Source organism: Sinocyclocheilus grahami, unplaced genomic scaffold (assembly GCF_001515645.1).
Source record: "Sinocyclocheilus grahami isolate Dianchi unplaced genomic scaffold, SAMN03320097.WGS_v1.1 scaffold357.1, whole genome shotgun sequence".
Classification (NCBI taxonomy): domain Eukaryota; kingdom Metazoa; phylum Chordata; class Actinopteri; order Cypriniformes; family Cyprinidae; genus Sinocyclocheilus; species Sinocyclocheilus grahami.
Window position 1 is genome coordinate 912344 of NW_015505536.1, and position 19915 is coordinate 932258.

The window sequence follows — 19915 nt, forward strand, 5'->3', positions numbered from 1 at the left end:
ATAGATAGATAGATAGATAGATAGATAGATAGATAGATAGTTGAACAATAATTTTTTTTTTTAATATTTCAACCTGCCAATGAGCTCAATACCCAAACTGTGAAACAGTTGAGACAGATTTTTATATAATTTCAGATTTTCATATTTCATATCTGTTTATTCAGGTCATTGTTGAAAGAGTCAAACAAGTCAAAAGAGCCCACTCTCTATGTACTCTTATCTCTAGAAATAATTTGGATCCCTCCTTCAGCGCAAGTCTATGGGATTTTTGCCAGTTTTCTCAGTCGCCAAGGGAAAATCATTACAGTCTAATTGCTCAATATGAGCCTCAGAAAGCAGCACTAATAAATGGATCAGATATCCACCAACAGACACTCACACAGACACTGACTCAATAAAACATCTATCACTACTTTTTATATTTTTAAATAGCCCACAACCCCAAGATTCCATTCATATTTCCAATAAAGTTTCTAATAAACAGACTTGTGTATGAAGACTCATCAGTTGTGGAAGGAACCTCATTTGTTTGGCTCTAACAGGCTTCATCTGCTACCATATGTTCATTTGTTGGGCAGAAGCTTTCTTTGCCTTTCCACAGCAAGTTGGAAACTGTGGAAACAATGGTGGCTATAGTGCCTGGCGTGGCTTTGTGTTTCTAGCAGTCTGGCAATGACAGCTCCTGTGACTCCAACACTCAGACCACATGCATATAGTTAGTCAATTAAACCTTGTTATTTCCCATATGAGGAATGCATTTTTGTACTTTGACAGGAGCTGACAACATGAAAAGTAACAGGATTATATGGATTTTATGTTACTCCCCAGGCTAGAGTCACTCCGCTTAGCATATTTCATTAAATGTTTTATGCTGAAGTTGCCTCAGGTCTGATATGAATTAGCGTCTTACATTCTGAGATGTTGTAGCACAAAGAGTGGCAAAACAAATTATATTTAAGAATGCATGCAAAGTGATTTGCTGTGTATAATTAGATTTCACTCTAAAGCTGAGATTTCGTTTGTTAGTTTCAATTTTAGAGTGTTATTACGGCTTCAGAAGAAGAAGAAAAAACAGCTTGAGGAAACCTTTGTATTTATAATAAGAGGACAACGCTCAAACCCTTTTTTCCCTATATGTTTTATAGCTAACAATTATATTTTTTCGCCTTTTTCTATAAATAATGTTTGCTTCTGGCAGGTAATGCAAGAAAAGGTGACTGGGCATTACAATGATATTTGCAATAACCAACTGAGTAGCAACATGTAAAACAGTAAAACAATTTCGGTATCAAACCAAAGCTTCTGTGGCTTCTGTTTTCCTGGTGAGAAAGTTTATAGTTAAACTATATCTGTTTTTTTTTTTATATATATCTATTTTTGCTAGAAACTCTTAAACTATTTGGTTTAACTTTGTAAAAAAAAATTTGGTTTAACTTTGTAAAAATTCTTACTTAGTAAAAAAAAAAGTTTCTCCAGCACAATCTAATAAATCATGCTTCATGGATAAGGGGTTTTGACAGAAAGAACATATTGGTGGATCTTCTCCTAAAATTAAAACTTGTATCATCCTGGAATGGCCTATTTGGCACCAGGGTATAAACAATCTGGTCCCATCGGTTTAAAAATGATCCTCATCCTAAGCACTTCAAAGCACTGTAAAGCACTCTTCAGCAAAATAGTAGCCCCCAACATGCCCAAATAACAGAATATTAAACATTAACAAATACCCCCTATTTTCATCTTGCTCAAAAACACATAATTTAAATTTCATCATCAGGCATCGTGCTCAAAAACACACAAAATAATATAAATAATGTAAATTTCACCATCAGGCATCTTGCTCAAAAACACAAAACAAAGTAAATAATGTACATTTCATTATTAGCAGTGTTTGCTGGACTGTGCATGTACAGTCCAATTTTCCAACCTTGTGCACATGTGTATCGTCCGCACGCGTCTGGAATTAACTGCACTAATTGGTGTGTCCACCAGACACTCACAGTTGCTTGTTAAGTCCTAGTTGAAGAAGACGATCGAAAATGCCAATAAAAACAACAAAAAAAGTAAAAAGAGCTAATGCAGCATATTTCTTGCACATATTTTAATTTGGACTGTATAAGGAGAGCTAAAAAGAGTACAATAAAGTGTTGTTGTTTTTTTGCACAAGATATATATGGGGAGTTTTTAATGTTCTGTTTTTAATATTAAAACCTAAATGCACACTGTATGTTGCTCTATTTGAAGTTTCAAGTAGCCCTTGCTGGTCATAACCATACAAATTTCAAAATGTTTCAAAACCGTTATGACAATGAATTCTTGTTTACTGAAATCATGACCATTAGTTTGAACCAAAGAAGGTTCCAAAGCTTTACAAAGCAGTATTTCAAAACCGCTCATCACTAGTTTTGAGATTAAAAAAAATTATATTAGCAAATATTTTTATTTAATGGACTCAAATGAAATAAGTAACTCATAAACACCGTTTACAATACACAATAAAATCAGTTTCTTCAAATTATTTTAGAAAATGATATTTCTCTCTATATTGGATGGCCTGTACAGCAGTCTGGAAACCTACAGTACACTCTGGCAGTAGATTAACTTAAATTGCAATCAATTCTACTCAGAAAACGTAAGTTCTTCAGAGTCCGGCTGTGTCTAGTCCTATGGTCAGAATCCATTTGATCAAACTGAGTCCTTATAGACAGACTGACTCCAATATACGATTAGCTGCCAATCCTGCTCTAAAACAAGTAGTCAGGTGGGTTTTGTGCAATGAAGGACATTTACAGTATGACTCAGAAAGTTCTGAACTCTAGAAAACTTTCTTAAAACATTGCTCTGTCTGTCTTTATGTAAGATCAAATGTGACCTCTCTGGATCAGTTACAGAAAGTCAGACTCTGAGCCCAGAGGGAGGGCAAATGAAAGAACAACTTTTTAAAATAAGCCTTCCTGAAAATCAGTGATTGTATGAGAAGAACTCTGATTCCACTGGGGGCGAGAGTAGAGGGGGGGGGGAAGAAAAAAACAGGAAGGAGGAAATTGGGAACAAAGGGATTCGTCGAATCCCCCGTGCAAGCATGAAGCAGTACCTCAACAACAGAAACAGGATGCCTCGGTCTGATGGGCCGTGAGACAGATCACTCCTTCAGCCATTTTAGTTTTAACAGGGATCTGTGAAGCAGGCGCACAGGAGAGCCTGTAGAATTCAACACAGGGTGTGAGGAAGATCAACCATGTCTTCCTCATCCCTGCAGGCAGACAGTGATGTAAGGAGGCATTTGGATGCATTGCACCATGCTGGAGGTTTAAACGAAAAGTACCCCTGAGAGCCATTTCTCCCTGATGCGCTCCGTCGACACTTTGTTTAAACTAATCAGCACAGGATAATGACGGGGATGATTGAGATGTGCATCATGGGACGGGCTGACCAAACTCTGTGTTGGAATTATCTGTCGTTATTCATTTTCTGCAGAGGTGAGAGAGAGAGAGAAAGAGAAAAGGAGACACAGTGGAAATCAGTTTAACAGCTCACTGACTGCATCATAATTCGCTTACTGCTACTATGCACTACAATTATGTACTTCGCTGGTGAATGGAAAGTATGTAGGCTAGAGTATGTATTATGGTAGTAATGGGACAAACTACCACATAATAAAAATACAATCTTGATACCACATATGTTTTATACTGTATGTAGGAGTTAAACAGTATTATAGTTTCAAGTTCAAGTGTCAAATGACAAGCACTTTGTCTGTTAACCACTGTAAAATGTAAAATAGTTTATGTCCAAATGAATAAATCAATTATTTGAGTACTATTGCTCTCCGTTAACAGACTTTAAAAAAATAAAAAATAAAAGATTTTTTTTTACATGCTTAGAGAATCCACCTGAAATATGAGGCATACTGCTTTCAAAATATTATGATTTGGGATTCACTATTCCAAATCTCACATATTGAATATACAGTATTAATGAAGCGAAAATTACACACCTCACACCTTGATCTCCCTTCTCTCCATTCTATCCGCATTTTCTCTTTGTCTCTCACTTTTTCGAATACTGTCGCTCTTCCCCTCAACAAAGCTGAGTGTTGTGATAAAGCTAAAATTTGATTATCATAGAACATTGACTGTTGCAGAAGCCTCCCGGCGCTTCAGGTGTTTTGTAATACGGAGATGTTATTTGTTCAGCTGTAATGGAAAAGAGGTTTTCAGTGATTTATGAGAGTGAAAGTAGCTGCTTTTGTTTTCTGCATTTCTTGGGGTTTGTATCATTGTTTTGAATCAGTATGTGCTCCTGCAGATAGCTGCGACTGCACAAGATTATATCTCTATGCAATGCCACTAATAAATACACACACAATTAAATACTGCACTCTATTAATATCTCAAATACTGAAACCACCCATCCTATTTCTCCAGTGTCATTTCTCTCTCTTCCAGTCATATTTTTTAAGATATTAAACAGTGATAAACCTAAATTAAACCTGCATGACTGGAAAAAAATCAATACCAAAATCAACTACTAACAAACTTGCATTTAAAATCCATAATAATTTTAGAAGTGCTGGTGCAAAATTACCATTTCAGGTAATCATTTCTGTCTGGACACACTGCTTTCCTGTGCTCTGTCACTGGAGAGCGGCTTAGGCAGGAAAATTTGTTTTTTTGCTGCATTGGGTTCCTCCTGTGACTCGCTGCAGTAATTAGTGTAGTACCAGTACACTTGAGCTTCTGTGGTTTAATAAAGTTTAGTTTATTAATTTTCAAGAGCCACTAGTGCAGCACATAACATTTGTTTTACTCGATTAGGCTGTGTTATATGAACTCTCAGGTGGATGCGGTAGTTAACCTAAACATCTTAAGTAAACCGAACTTAAAGGGATAGTTCACCCAAAAATGAAAATTTTATGTTTATCTGCTTACCGCCAGGGCATCCAAGATGTGGGTGACTTTGTTTCTTCAGTAGAACACATTTGATGATTTTTAACTCCAGCCGTTGCAGTCTATCAGTCGTATAATGCATGGCAATGGTAACAAAATCTATGGGAGTAAAAAAAACATGCACAGACAAATCCAAATTAAACCCTGCGGCTCGTGATGACACATTGATGTCCTAAGACACGAAACGATCGGTTTGTGCCAGAAACCGAACAGTATTTATATCATTTTTTACCTCTAGTGCACCACTATGTCCAACTGTCTTTGGGCGCGCGCACGGCTTCCGGTGCGTGAGGTGTGTACACACTCTGTCGTAGTTTGCGCAAGCGCCGGAAGTGATCTCTCGCGCATATATGTCACTCATTGTTTACACAGTGCACTAATCAAAATGGTACTTACTTGCGCTTATCCGGATTGTTCAAACCGACTTAAAACTAAAAGATTACGTTCTCTTGCGCGAACTCATTCGGGATTGGTGATTTTCCACGTATTCCCAACTTCTGAGCCTGCTCACTTGAAGTTATGGTTTATTGCTCTTCGGCTGGATATCAACAAACCCTTTAACGTAAACTATGCCAGAGCGCGTACCCCCCTCACGCACTGGATGCCGTGCGCGCGGCCAAAGACAGTTGGACACAGTGGTGTATTAGAGGTAAAATATGATATAAATACTGTTCGGCTTCTGCATCTAGTGTATTGGACAAAGCTGTTAGCATAGTTGTTATTTTTTCCAGGAGCCAGTGTACTGCTAAATTGTGGCCTGTTACTGGAGAATGACTCAGCCAGGGGAAAACAATGTTCCTTGTTTGTTCCGCATTAGATTCTTCTTGCAGAAACCTGTGGTAATTAGACATCAAAGTCCTTTACATGTACAAAAAATTTGATACACTGTATATATGTTTTTATATTTAAAAGTGTATGTCTACATTAAAGGAACAGTTCACCCAAGAATGAAAGAATGAAAATGTACTCATCCTCAGGTCATCCAAGTTGTAGATGAGTTTGTTTCTTCATCAGATTTGGAGAAATTTAGCATTACATCACTTGCTCACCAATGGATCCTCTGCAGTGAATGGGTGCCGTCAGAATGAGGGTCCAAATAGCTGATAAAAACATCACAATAATCCACAAGTAATCCATCAATTAACGTCTTGTGAAGTGAAAAGCTGTATGTATGAAATGTAAGCAAATCCATCATTAAAATGTTTTAACTTTAATCCATTGCTTCCAGCTACAATACGAGTCCTCTATCCATAATATTGCTTTTTTTTCCGGTGAAAAAGTTGTCTCGTCTGAATCAGGAGAGAAATATGCACTGTTTACAAGTGAAAACTGTCCAAAATAGCTCTAAACACACATTGATTGACTTCACAAGATGTTAATTGATGGACTGGATTACTTGTGATGTTTTCATCAGCTGTTTGGACTCTTGCTCTGACGGCACCCATTCACTGCAGAGGATCCATTGGTGAGAAAGTGATATAATGTTACATTTCTCCATACCTGTTCTGATGAAGAAACATACCCATCTACATCTTGGACGGCCTGATTTTCAGTTCATTTCCATTTTTGGGTGAACTACTCTTTAAAAGAATGACACACAAGATGAATTCTGACCCTGGACTGGAAAACAGTATAGATAATCGAGATGACCCGTCGGACAAAACTGTGCCTTTTAGCTTTTTAGTAAAACAAAATGACTCAGAAACCTACAAATTTTAAAGCCACCAGCAGGTGTTGCTGAGCAACTGAACTCTTGAGTAAAGCAATAATGAATAAGAGAGAGAGAAGACACCATGCCAAGTCACATGGAAAGGAGAATGAGTGAGCGAGAAAAGATCAAGGAGGGCAAGTGAGATTAATGCGATCGTGAGGTGGTGTGGGAAGCTCAGGTGCTCAGCAGCTCATTAACACTAGACCGCAATAACACCTACTCTCAAAAAAACACCACAAGCATGTATTCACAAGCGAAATACAGACCGGGAGCACTCAAACTTTGCCTTATTAGTATGTAAGTGTACAAGAGTGAACTGAGCAGATAGGAAAACAAGCAGGAGGAGATTTTGGAAGGAACAACACCGTCTCCTGATCATTAGCAAAAGTAAACAGTTTTATAGAGTCCTCTGATAGACTCATGAATAATGCAAGTCAAATATGAAAGGGCAAATTACAATAAGTTTTACATCAACATGCGGAGAAAGATTCAACAAAAGCTCATTTTCAAACACTTGACTTTGTTTTCTCATAGAAGGCTGTATGTGCAAATAAAACGAGATGAGAATTTCTCCAATTTACCATCCTCAAACAAGACGCTCCGCCAGCGATGAACTCAAATTGTTTGCCCAGCATAATTTGCCTGCGATGAGGATTTGCTGTGTGAACAAAATCATCTGACAGCCATTATACCATGTACGGCGGAGAACTTTCATAACTTTGATTTGTATTATTTCGTTAACTAGAGTAACAATAACTTTTCATAAGAGAAAGCATGCAGCTCAGGAAATGAGCCTGAAAGCGAATCAACATTCTTCATATAGAAACTCTCATTTCTTAACTGCTTTAGTATTTATTAGTATTAGCTTGAATTGGAGGCTGCTGTCTTACCCAAGCTGCAAACTCTCATGGAAAGCTTTTACTATACTCTACATGAGACCGGAGTAGGGTCTAATTATGCTGTTGGCTGTATAATTAACTGATGTGACTAACATTTGCAAAAAGTGAGTAAAATGCAGGTGGTTAAAAACTACATTCATCCAAAAAAGAAAGGAAGTAGTAGTTATCTATAACAATGTATGGCCAGGTCTTTAAAGAATACCCACTGTGTCATATTGAAATATTATTTTGGTAGTAGGTGTGTTGAGTAACCACCTTTGCCTGAATGAATCTCATTTAGATGTCCCTCATGGACATCAGTTCAACAGATGTGGGTGGTTTTGAAAGATGTTCGGCATCCATTTTGCATAAATCATTAACACTTTAGGATGCTGTATTCTGTCTCTGTCAGAACTGCATTGTAATACCAGCATAAAAATTTGAGTGTAAAGTTGAATTGAAGAATTAATTGTGCATCTGTATCTTTATAAGCATTTATTTTATTAACATTGTTATATAACAACGTACTTCAGCGACTACACTCTGCTTTTCCCTTTAAAATATACATTCACTATAATAATGAAGGTGGTAAAATAGAAGGCCACATGATGAATTAAAGTTCCTCAAAATTAACCTTTCAATGAGCCATGACTAATAAACATATGTAGACACTATTCAATGGTACAGACACAAAGCACCAAGGTGACATCACTGAAACAATAGAGAAAAAAAACACTGTAAAAAAATCCACCTAAACTTTTGTCTTAAAATTTGAATTAGGCTAAAGTCAGATTTCCTGTACAACTGTACAAGTCAAAACTACATTGAAGTTGATTATGTATGTATTGCAACTGTATGTATTTACATGTACATACTTATATGCATACATATATTTAGACAGTGAAGGGGCTCCAAAGGGGGTCGCAAAAATACACAAAACTACATACAGTTGCTTTAAAGTACTGGGGGGGGGGAAGAATAAACAAAATAATCAAATGTTATGTTTAAAGGAAGGACATTTGGGAACATCCTATTACTGTTTACCACCTTTCCACTTATGCTTAAACCTACTTTAGCAGCATTTTACTCTAAAAGTACCTGTATTTGTGGGTTAAATGTTTTTTTTATTATTCTAAATTATGATTTATTTATAGGTATTTATTTTTACTTTACAGAAAATGTTTGGTTACAGTAAAATTGCATGTGGTGTCATATTAAATCACATAACTTACAGTTAAGTAGCCTTTTTGCTTTGTTTTGCGTGTAAATAATTAATCACATGTTTAATTATTTCTATATGTATTTAAACAAGAATTTGTGTATTTATACATACATTTATTTATTTATTTGCATATTTATTTATTTATTTGTGTATTTATTTATTTATTGTTTTTGCAGGTTTCGCCCTCCATACTTTTGCAGCATCTCGCGCAAGACCCGCGTTCCAAAAAAACGCGACGTAAATTAAACTTGTAAATAAAATAAAAAACCGTCTGGAGACACTGCGTTTTTAACCCAATTCCACTGCCCGCGTTTTGTGAGAATGACCCGTTAAATTTTTATTGAAAATGTAATGACTTCACTCATCCATTCATTCAAATATATATAAAAACAACTTTATTTTAATAAGTTTAAACAAACAGACTTCCCTTTTTTGAATGTGATCACAGACATTTGGAGCCCACTGTAGCTTATATGCAGTTGTAGGTGGAACTTTATCCGTGTACGTTTGTCCTAAGAACTACAGGCGACCGTGACAACATGACCATTTCAGCTCACAAAGCCAAGTGTTGCGTGCATTTGGAATGCTAGTGTATTGACGCTGCAGTGGCCGCATGCACTCGCCAACGTTGCTCAACAAGTTAACGTTTGGAATAATGGAATGATGTCACATCCGCTGTGAAGGTCTCCTTGGCAGTGCTGGCCCTCGCGCGCAGTCTGCTGAATCCTCACAGTAAAATTGCATGTGGTGTCATATTAAATCACATAACTTACAGTTAAGTAGCCTTTTTGCTTTGTTTTGCGTGTAAATAATTAATCACATGTTTAATTATTTCTATATGTATTTAAACAAGAATTTGTGTATTTATACATACATTTATTTATTTATTTGCATATTTATTTATTTATTTGTGTATTTATTTATTTATTGTTTTTGCAGGTTTCGCCCTCCATACTTTTGCAGCATCTCGCGCAAGACCCGCGTTCCAAAAAAACGCGACGTAAATTAAACTTGTAAAAAAAAAAAAACCGTCTGGAGACACTGCGTTTTTAACCCAATTCCACTGCCCGCGTTTTGTGAGAATGACCCGTTAAATTTTTATTGAAAATGTAATGACTTCACTCATCCATTCATTCAAATATATATAAAAACAACTTTATTTTAATGAGTTTAAACAAACAGACTTCCCTTTTTTGAATGTGATCACAGACATTTGGAGCCCACTGTAGCTTATATGCAATTTTAGGTGGAACTTTATCCGTGTACGTTTGTCCTAAGAACTACAGGTGACCGTGACAACATGACCATTTCAGCTCACAAAGCCAAGTGTTGCGTGCATTTGGAATGCTAGTGTATTGACGCTGCAGCGGCCGCATGCACTCGCCAACGTTGCTCAACAAGTTAACGTTTGGAATAATGGAATGATGTCACATCCGCTGTGAAGGTCTCCTTGGTAGTGCTGGCTCTCGCGCGCAGTCTGCTGAATCCTCATGCGCGTGCGGTCGTAACTTTGGATAGCGCGCGCTCAGTATTGGCTGCACGCTGGAGCTCGCGCGGCGGAGTAGCACGGTAATGAATGTGGATCTATTCGCCCTGTTCTGTTCGGGCATCATCTGCCACGCCGAGGACGCGATATTAACGCCAAAAAAGTGCGATAGAGCCGTGGCAGCATGATCCTTCTGTTCGGTGCATTAAATCCCCTGCTTTTCCTCATTGTCTTCGGACTGTATCCATCCATGGTAAGTTGATGTGATGAGTTGCAAGCTAAAACATTTCAGGATAATGCATTTCTTCATTTTTGTTTCTCTGTGTGAGTATATCTGAAACTGACTACATATGCTTTAGTGGGAAATAAATGATTTATTATTTTAAATTATAGCAAGTTGCCTTCTGCCGCTTCAAAGATGTAATTTGGTATAGAATTGTTTAACATAACGGGGTCCTCAACACTGGAGTCCTCAGTGTTATACATCATATAATACATGACATGTACGTGTTGTAGGAAAATAAATCTATTGCATCTGAGGTCCACAGATAATAAACTTTGGTTTATTCAAGCATGAATGAAGCACCATTTGTCTTTCCAGATGTTTTCCAGTTTTGCTAGGAATGCATTAGTGAGTTACAAATAGATAAAGTGACATGCAGCAGATATTTATAAGCATTGGAAATGTGAATTTTGTAGATCTTTTTTTTTTTACATTTTCATCAGTGGGGATTCATAAGATGCATACTTATGATTTCACCAGCCAGTGAATATAATGGTTTAATGCTAAATTCTAGTCCACTGGCAAGCACAGTAAATAAGCAAAATAACCTGTCACTGAAAAAATGATAGAGGAAGCAATATAAAGCAATATTATTAATTAAATAAAATGTTTAAAAGTATTAATCAAATGGGCTCCACAAAAGTGAATAGTCAAAATGAGCAACTGCAGAGAACAGGGGGAAAAAACTGTTGCAAAACAACTTTCACGTTAATGAATAGTATTACACATTTTTAATTAGATTGATTAACTAAGAATATTTTTGAAAATGCTGTGTCAGGTGATAAGCAAACTGTTTCCTTTGTTGAAAATCCCAGTGCTTGTCTAATGACAACATCACATGAATACTCATCACATAACGTGACAAAAAAATATGCATTGAGTACCTAAAATGTAATACACAGATGAAACAAGACAAGGTAACAACAATCTGATCATTTTAAATGCAAACAGATGCACAAACCAACAAGTGACAACAACAGCATAAATAAAATTGGCAAACAGTTAGAAAATGCAACCATAATTTTTCACGCCCAGTGCACCCTGGGACGAACGGGACTCAAAGGAAATGCATGTCAATTTAAAACTGCTTATTTTCATTATGTTGGATTTACACAGTCATATTCATATTCAGTTGATTATAGCCTTAACAACAAAAAATTTTACATTTTGGTATTGAAATATTAATAAAATAAAAAATATATAATATTATAATAACTTATAAAATTTAAATACAATATATAATCAAATATATATTAAATTTAGTTTGTGAATAGCATTTTCATGAAATGTACTGATTTTTTGAAGCAGTTATCTCTTTTCATGCAGTGTTTTCAAATAAAACTGCATGATATTTTAATTTAAAGATACTTCTGCTAAAAGAAATCCCCATGAGGAGATGTAACAAGTGCTAAAATGAGTGTGTTGATGTGCTTCAGCTGTTTAGTCATAGGTGGACAGGAGCTGTCCACACTGCCGTGGTGCTGAAATGAACTAATCACATACAGACATTTGTCTGCATGGACTAGACAATGAATTGCTTTTAGTCGGAACCATTTGTTTAACCAATGAACAACCTTGCTAGTAGTTCTATGCTGGCTTTTTGACCTCCTCATAGAAATTCTTCAGAATGTCAAAAGGTCCATAAATAAACACTCACACAAAAGAAAATTGCAAATCCCCCATAGACCCCAGCAAGAGGGTGTTTGAGCTGTTTGACTATGAAACTGAATGGACGTTAGCTTAATGGGCTTCTAATTACATTGTTGTTGCTTGTGGGATGAGTGATTCATGATGATTAATTTGATGTGCTGAAATGCGCTTTTTTATGGTGACAAATCGCATTACACACCTACGGGATACAGCTTTCTAATGTTGGTAAAGGGATCCATAATAATACAAACCTTCACCTCATTTAACATTCAGAGTTTAGTTTTATAGCAGGACAGTTTTTGTACGAGTTTGAAGGGAAAAGTCAATTCAGTCATGTATTGATCCAGTGTCATTATGTTTCTTAAAGGGATCATATGATGTTGCTAAAAAGAACATTATTTTGTGTATTTGGTGTAATGAAATGTGTTTATGCGGTTTAAAGTAAAAAAAACACATTATTTTCCACATACTGTACATTATTGTTTCTCCTCTATGCCCCGCCTTTCTGAAACGCGTCGATTTGTACAAAGCTCATCGGTCTGAAAAAGCGAGGTGTGCTGTGATTGGCCAGCTATCCAGTGCATTGTGATTGGCCAAATACCTCAAGCGTGAGACGGAAATGTTATGCCCCTCACATACTGTTGAGGCCGGAGCGACGAGACATAAACATTAAAACCCATTACAAACGAGGCATTTGTTGCATCCAGTGGGGACATAATTACTGATTATAATGACTTATACTGTCTTTTTACGCGTTGCGTTGCATTGCATCGCGCCACGTAAACATAAAACTCTGTCTGCATTTGTGATTGGAGAAATTACAATCAAGAAGTGCTACTCTACTGTAGCGTCTGGACCACCCAAACACACAATATATATTTTGTTAGCTAGATTTAACAAATACTCTGTAACAGCCGTGAGTGGCCGGAACAGGCCCCTGATTCCATGGTAACCCTGACACCCGATCCATTTATGACCTCCTGGAATTTAGGTGAAGAAAATCCCCTTCCTTGCCCATAAGGAAAATCCACAAGGAATGGACTTTTCTAGTTCACAAAAAACTAAAACCACAAACATTTGCATTACTTGAAATAAAATAAAATAAAATATACAAAAACATTTTATTTCAGCCAGTTTCTGAGGAATAAATTGGTCATTAACTTGATGTACTAAAATAACTAATAATAACTAATAACTAAAACAGAAATAGTAATAGTAATTAATTAAAACTATATTGACATATTAAATAATAATAATAAAAATTATAAAAACACAACAAAATCACCAACTTTAAAATAAAAAACAAAATACAACAATAAAAACTAATTAAAATGATAATTAAAACTATACTGTATCTCAATGATACTAAAATAACAGTTGTGAATATTTTTCACTATCTGACCCAGAATCCAATCAAAATATTGATGTAGCCTATATGTGACATTCATAAAAGATATCCAGAGCATAGATGACTTTATGAAATCAGAAGAAATATGCTTGCTGACTATCTACTTTTCCAATCCGAACATTACGAACAACAATGAATGAATGAAAGTCACCGCATACACATGTATTTTCATTTACCTTAGCAGTACCGATAACCGTAGTACACACGTATGATGAATGGAATAAACCATCATACCCGTACAATAAATAACAAATCTGCTATGCACGAACACTGCCACACCCTGACTTTTTACTCTACAGTACAGATTTATCGCTGAGACTTTAAAAAGATGGCTGATAATGAATGAAAGCCTTTTTTATCTTTCTATGCCTCGCTAGCTTTCAGAAGTGTACTCAGATATAGAGGTCAGAGCACAAGAAAGCAAGAGTAAGCAAGCCACAGAAAGGGAGAAAGAAAAAAAGAATTGCCATTTCTGTAAGCAGCAACTAAGCCTTTTAATTTTCAAACAGGTTTTGTTGATACCAGCACTTGATGAAAAGCATGGCAGAGCCAAATACTAGTGAGAACAAAATATTAGAGGACTGTTTTTTCTGCTTTGTATTTAATTATCACCGTACAAATATCAGACATGAACCCTTGCATTTACTAGTGTGTGAGCAGCACACACACAAATGTACAACTTTACAAATTTTTTCCCCAACAAACTTTTTCAAATGAACTATTTGAATTTAGTCATAACAGTCACTTTTAAAAACATGATTTCCACTATCAGGACAGAAATGGGAGTCCATTTAAAAGACATGATCATCAGTACCTGGATGGTCATTGTATATTCCTCCATGCTCTGTAGTGATATATTCTGTTTTTCAAACCTCTCTCTCTGTCTGGATGGCATGCGCGATTTGTTTTCATCAACTTTAATGGAAATGGACATGAATGTCGTACTCTGTGTGACTGTAAAAAAAATCCATCATTTTATAACTGAAGTGCTTTGTTGAGATACTGCTGATGTTGTAATGTAAGGTACGTGTATAACTGCCTCGCGCTGCATTTATCATAAATTACTGTATTTCAGAAAATACTGCAATGCAAAATAGAAGCAATTTCACTACTGGTTTAGACAGGCTGTCAGTCTGCATTAGTGGTGGGGATTTTTCAGTCGCTCTGCAAGTTATATAGTTTTGCCAGTAGGTGGTGACATGTGATCGCCTTTGTGCCTTCAACCACTTTGTGCAAAACAATGGTTAATTCAGGAACGGAACTATAGTGGCTGTCTTTATGAGTAAGTCACCATTTACTCAAACCAAGATTGCCTTTATGAGTCATTGAATTATACCCTTAACCAATTCATTAAAAATACACCAATTCATGTAGGAACAGGAGTAGTGGCCATCTTTATGAGTGAGTCAATCGATTCCCTCAACTGATTTGTTCAAAATACCAGTTCATACAGGACTGAAAGATGTGACTGTCTTTATGAGTGAGTCATCATTCATTCAACTGATTCATGCAAAACTTGAACTCATTTAGGAATTAAACTAGTGGCTGCATTTATGAACGAGTCACCATTCACATAACCGATTCATTAAAAACTCCAAATTATTCAGGAATTAAAAAAGACTTAATTTTATATGCGAGTCATTGAATTATACACTTAACCAATTCATTCAAAAAACACTAATGTTTGAATGAAACAAGCAGCCGTCTTTGTAATGAATTTACTCTGATATACTTTATTCAAAACTGATTAATTCATGATCAAAACAAGTGACTATCTTTATATGTAAGTCATTGAATCAATAATGTACATATTTGTTTAAAAACAAATTCATTCAGGAAATAAACTAGTGGCCTTCTTTATGAGTGAGTTATTATTCATTCACCTGATTCTTAAAAAGCACATTCATTCAGAAACGGAAAATAAAAAAATCAGACATTCAGTTAATTAATTTGATTTGTTCAACAATAATGATTTAAGTAATGCTCCTGTGTGTTGCTTAGGCTTCATTTGTAACTATTTTGTTGGCGGAGCAAAAATCTACAAGTAACTGGCAAGTTTGTGTCTAAAATGTAAGTTACTCCGTATTAACGTCTTGTTAATTGAACTGTTGTATAACAGCAATGTCAAACTTGTAAAAAAATGGAGAAGAGAATGTTTTTTAAGAAATTGAAAATATGTACCAGTGGTAGAAAAAAGAAGAAGAAGCAGGGGCAGTCAAGGATGGCAGCAGTAAAATCAGTGTGTGCACATGCATGTATGACATGGGATGCCTCTGTCCTCAGCTTATCTTTTTGTCCTCTCAAGTGAATCCTCAAAACCTCCCTATAGTTTTCCATCCTGTCTTTTCGCTATCCCAATTCTTTCTTCCTGTATTGTTTTTGTTTATTTTTTAAGCCCTGCTTGTATTTGTGGATCCGTTGAGTGCACAGTTACACGTCTCGCATATCAACTCTCAGACTCGACTGTACAAATTATACATCAAAGCTGGGGAATTGGATCAGTTACAGTGCAAGTCGATTAGAGCGAGAGAACACTGGCATTATTGTGACTGACAGGGACACGCCCACTTTATGATGTCACAGGCACTCAGGTCCAGTATTTCCAATAGATAAAAGCAGGTTTATGATTTGGCCTCCCTGGCTTTTCAGTCCACCTAAGCGATTTATTTCATTAATCTCCTGAGAAACTGCTGTCTGGGGGTAATTGCACGCCTGATTGACTGTTGTAGTCCGCAAAAACAAGCCTTTAACAGTTAGCAAGGCCTTTGCATGCTTCATATAAAAGACAACCGTGGGTTTTAGCATTCGCACCGTAGCCTTGTTGTTAAAGGTGATCTAAAGACTGCACAAGAAAAATAATTTTAAATGACATTCCTCTGAATTCACTCAGTGGATAAAATCTGTCATATTTATTTACATGCCTACAGCACAATAAAATAACAACAACAAAAAATTCAGTCAGTTTCTCGCCTTCATGTCAGTCCAAACCGGTATGACTTTTTTCACCATTGCTTAAAAGGTTTCAAGGCAACAGCACCATAAAAGCAGTCCATATGACTTATGTGAAATATTTAGGGCCCTATTTTAACGATCTAAGTGCATGGTCCAAAGCGCACGGCGCAGGTGCACTCAGGGCATGTCCGAATCCACTTTTGCTAGTTTAACGATGGGAAAACGGTCGGCGCACCCGGGCGCATGGTCTAAACGGGTTCCCCTTCAGGAACTCGAGCTGCGTCGAGTCGTTTTGGGAACATCCTTGCGTGACCACGTTCTGAAGCACGTGTCAAATCAGTCCAATGGAGCAGCGAGACGTCACAAGCGGGGTGATGTAAGCACCAGAAAGTATAAAAGCGCATCCAGCAGAGTGCAAACCAGCTTCTTCTCTTCAGTAGCGCTCTGTGTATGTGTCTGTCTATTTACTGTTGTCTGTCCGCACAAGCATATATAAAAAAAATTAAAAAAAAACAATCATGAAAAAGTCTATGGCGCGCGAACGGCATTACAAATGCTGTGTTTTTCCCTGCCCACGATATCTGGAGGCAGGTGATGCACACGATTTGTGTGTCATTTGTTTAGGAGCGGAGCATGCACGGTCAGAGTAAGTCACCATTTACTCAAACCAAGATTGCCTTTATGAGTCATTGAATTATACCCTTAACCAATTCATTAAAAATACACCAATTCATGTAGGAACAGGAGTAGTGGCCATCTTTATGAGTGAGTCAATCGATTCCCTCAACTGATTTGTTCAAAATACCAGTTCATACAGGACTGAAAGATGTGACTGTCTTTATGAGTGAGTCATCATTCATTCAACTGATTCATGCAAAACTTGAACTCATTTAGGAATTAAACTAGTGGCTGCATTTATGAACGAGTCACCATTCACATAACCGATTCATTAAAAACTCCAAATTATTCAGGAATTAAAAAAGACTTAATTTTATATGCGAGTCATTGAATTATACACTTAACCAATTCATTCAAAAAACACTAATGTTTGAATGAAACAAGCAGCCGTCTTTGTAATGAATTTACTCTGATATACTTTATTCAAAACTGATTAATTCATGATCAAAACAAGTGACTATCTTTATATGTAAGTCATTGAATCAATAATGTACATATTTGTTTAAAAACAAATTCATTCAGGAAATAAACTAGTGGCCTTCTTTATGAGTGAGTTATTATTCATTCACCTGATTCTTAAAAAGCACATTCATTCAGAAACGGAAAATAAAAAAATCAGACATTCAGTTAATTAATTTGATTTGTTCAACAATAATGATTTAAGTAATGCTCCTGTGTGTTGCTTAGGCTTCATTTGTAACTATTTTGTTGGCGGAGCAAAAATCTACAAGTAACTGGCAAGTTTGTGTCTAAAATGTAAGTTACTCCGTATTAACGTCTTGTTAATTGAACTGTTGTATAACAGCAATGTCAAACTTGCAACACAAAAGAAATCATCTATGGAGAAGAAAATGTTTTTTAAGAAATTGAAAATATGTACCAGTGGTAGAAAAAAGAAGAAGAAGCAGGGGCAGTCAAGGATGGCAGCAGTAAAATCAGTGTGTGCACATGCATGTATGACATGGGATGCCTCTGTCCTCAGCTTATCTTTTTGTCCTCTCAAGTGAATCCTCAAAACCTCCCTATAGTTTTCCATCCTGTCTTTTCGCTATCCCAATTCTTTCTTCCTGTATTGTTTTTGTTTATTTTTTAAGCCCTGCTTGTATTTGTGGATCCGTTGAGTGCACAGTTACACGTCTCGCATATCAACTCTCAGACTCGACTGTACAAATTATACATCAAAGCTGGGGAATTGGATCAGTTACAGTGCAAGTCGATTAGAGCGAGAGAACACTGGCATTATTGTGACTGACAGGGACACGCCCACTTTATGATGTCACAGGCACTCAGGTCCAGTATTTCCAATAGATAAAAGCAGGTTTATGATTTGGCCTCCCTGGCTTTTCAGTCCACCTAAGCGATTTATTTCATTAATCTCCTGAGAAACTCCTGTCTGGGGGTAATTGCACGCCTGATTGACTGTTGTAGTCCGCAAAAACAAGCCTTTAACAGTTAGCAAGGCCTTTGCATGCTTCATATAAAAGACAACCGTGGGTTTTAGCATTCGCACCATAGCCTTGTTGTTAAAGGTGATCTAAAGACTGCACAAGAAAAATAATTTTAAATGACATTCCTCTGAATTCACTCAGTGGATAAAATCTGTCATATTTATTTACATGCCTACAGCACAATAAAATAACAACAACAAAAAATTCAGTCAGTTTCTCGCCTTCATGTCAGTCCAAACCGGTATGACTTTTTTCACCATTGCTTAAAAGGTTTCAAGGCAACAGCACCATAAAAGCAGTCCATATGACTTATGTGAAATATTTAGGGCCCTATTTTAACGATCTAAGTGCATGGTCCAAAGCGCACGGCGCAGGTGCACTCAGGGCATGTCCGAATCCACTTTTGCTAGTTTAACGATGGGAAAACGGTCGGCGCACCCGGGCGCATGGTCTAAACGGGTTCCCCTTCAGGAACTCGAGCTGCGTCGAGTCGTTTTGGGAACATCCTTGCGTGACCACGTTCTGAAGCACGTGTTAAATCAGTCCAATGGAGCAGCGAGACGTCACAAGCGGGGTGATGTAAGCACCAGAAAGTATAAAAGCGCATCCAGCAGAGTGCAAACCAGCTTCTTCTCTTCAGTAGCGCTCTGTGTATGTGTCTGTCTATTTACTGTTGTCTGTCCGCACAAGCATATATAAAAAACAATCATGAAAATGTCATGGCGCGCGAACGGCATTACAAATGCTGTGTTTTTCCCTGCCCACGATATCTGGAGGCAGGTGATGCACACGATTTGTGTGTCATTTGTTTAGGAGCGAAGCATGCACGGTCATCACTGCGAGTTACTCTTGCTTCGTATGCTCCGCTCTCGCCTGGCTGTATTTGATGAGAGCGGCTAGGCTCTCCGCTCTGGTTCTCCCTCACGCATCCAGCTCCACTGGGGCTTGATGCCATGGTGCAGATGTGGCCGAGTCTTCGTCTGTACGCTTTTCCCCCGATCGCTCTGCTCCCGGGAGTTCTGGAGAGGGTACACCGGGATGGGGTCCGTTTATTGCTAGTAGCCCCGTTCTGGCCGGCCCGAGTATGGTTCTCGTACTTGGTGTCCCTCCTCGACGGCTCTCCGCTGGAGATTCCGATCAGGAGGGACCTCCTCTCTCAGGCGGGGGGTGCCATTCTTCACCCCCGCCCGGAGTTATGAAAGCTGTGGGCATGGCCCCTGAGGGGGCACAGCTCCTAGCATCTGGTCTCT

The 19915-nt window shown here is 37.3% G+C and overlaps 1 protein-coding gene across 1 annotated transcript in view; it reads left to right on the top strand.

Annotated features, from left to right (window-relative positions):
* Positions 1-10206: 10206 nt before the first annotated feature.
* The window catches only part of LOC107548898 (noelin-3-like), a 20091-nt gene continuing 10382 nt past the window's right edge, over positions 10207-19915 (top strand). The window contains exon 1 of the mRNA XM_016229754.1: positions 10207-10499. Coding sequence (XP_016085240.1) covers positions 10431-10499 — 69 coding nt within the window. The 5' untranslated portion in view covers positions 10207-10430. The remainder of the gene's footprint in view (positions 10500-19915) is intronic.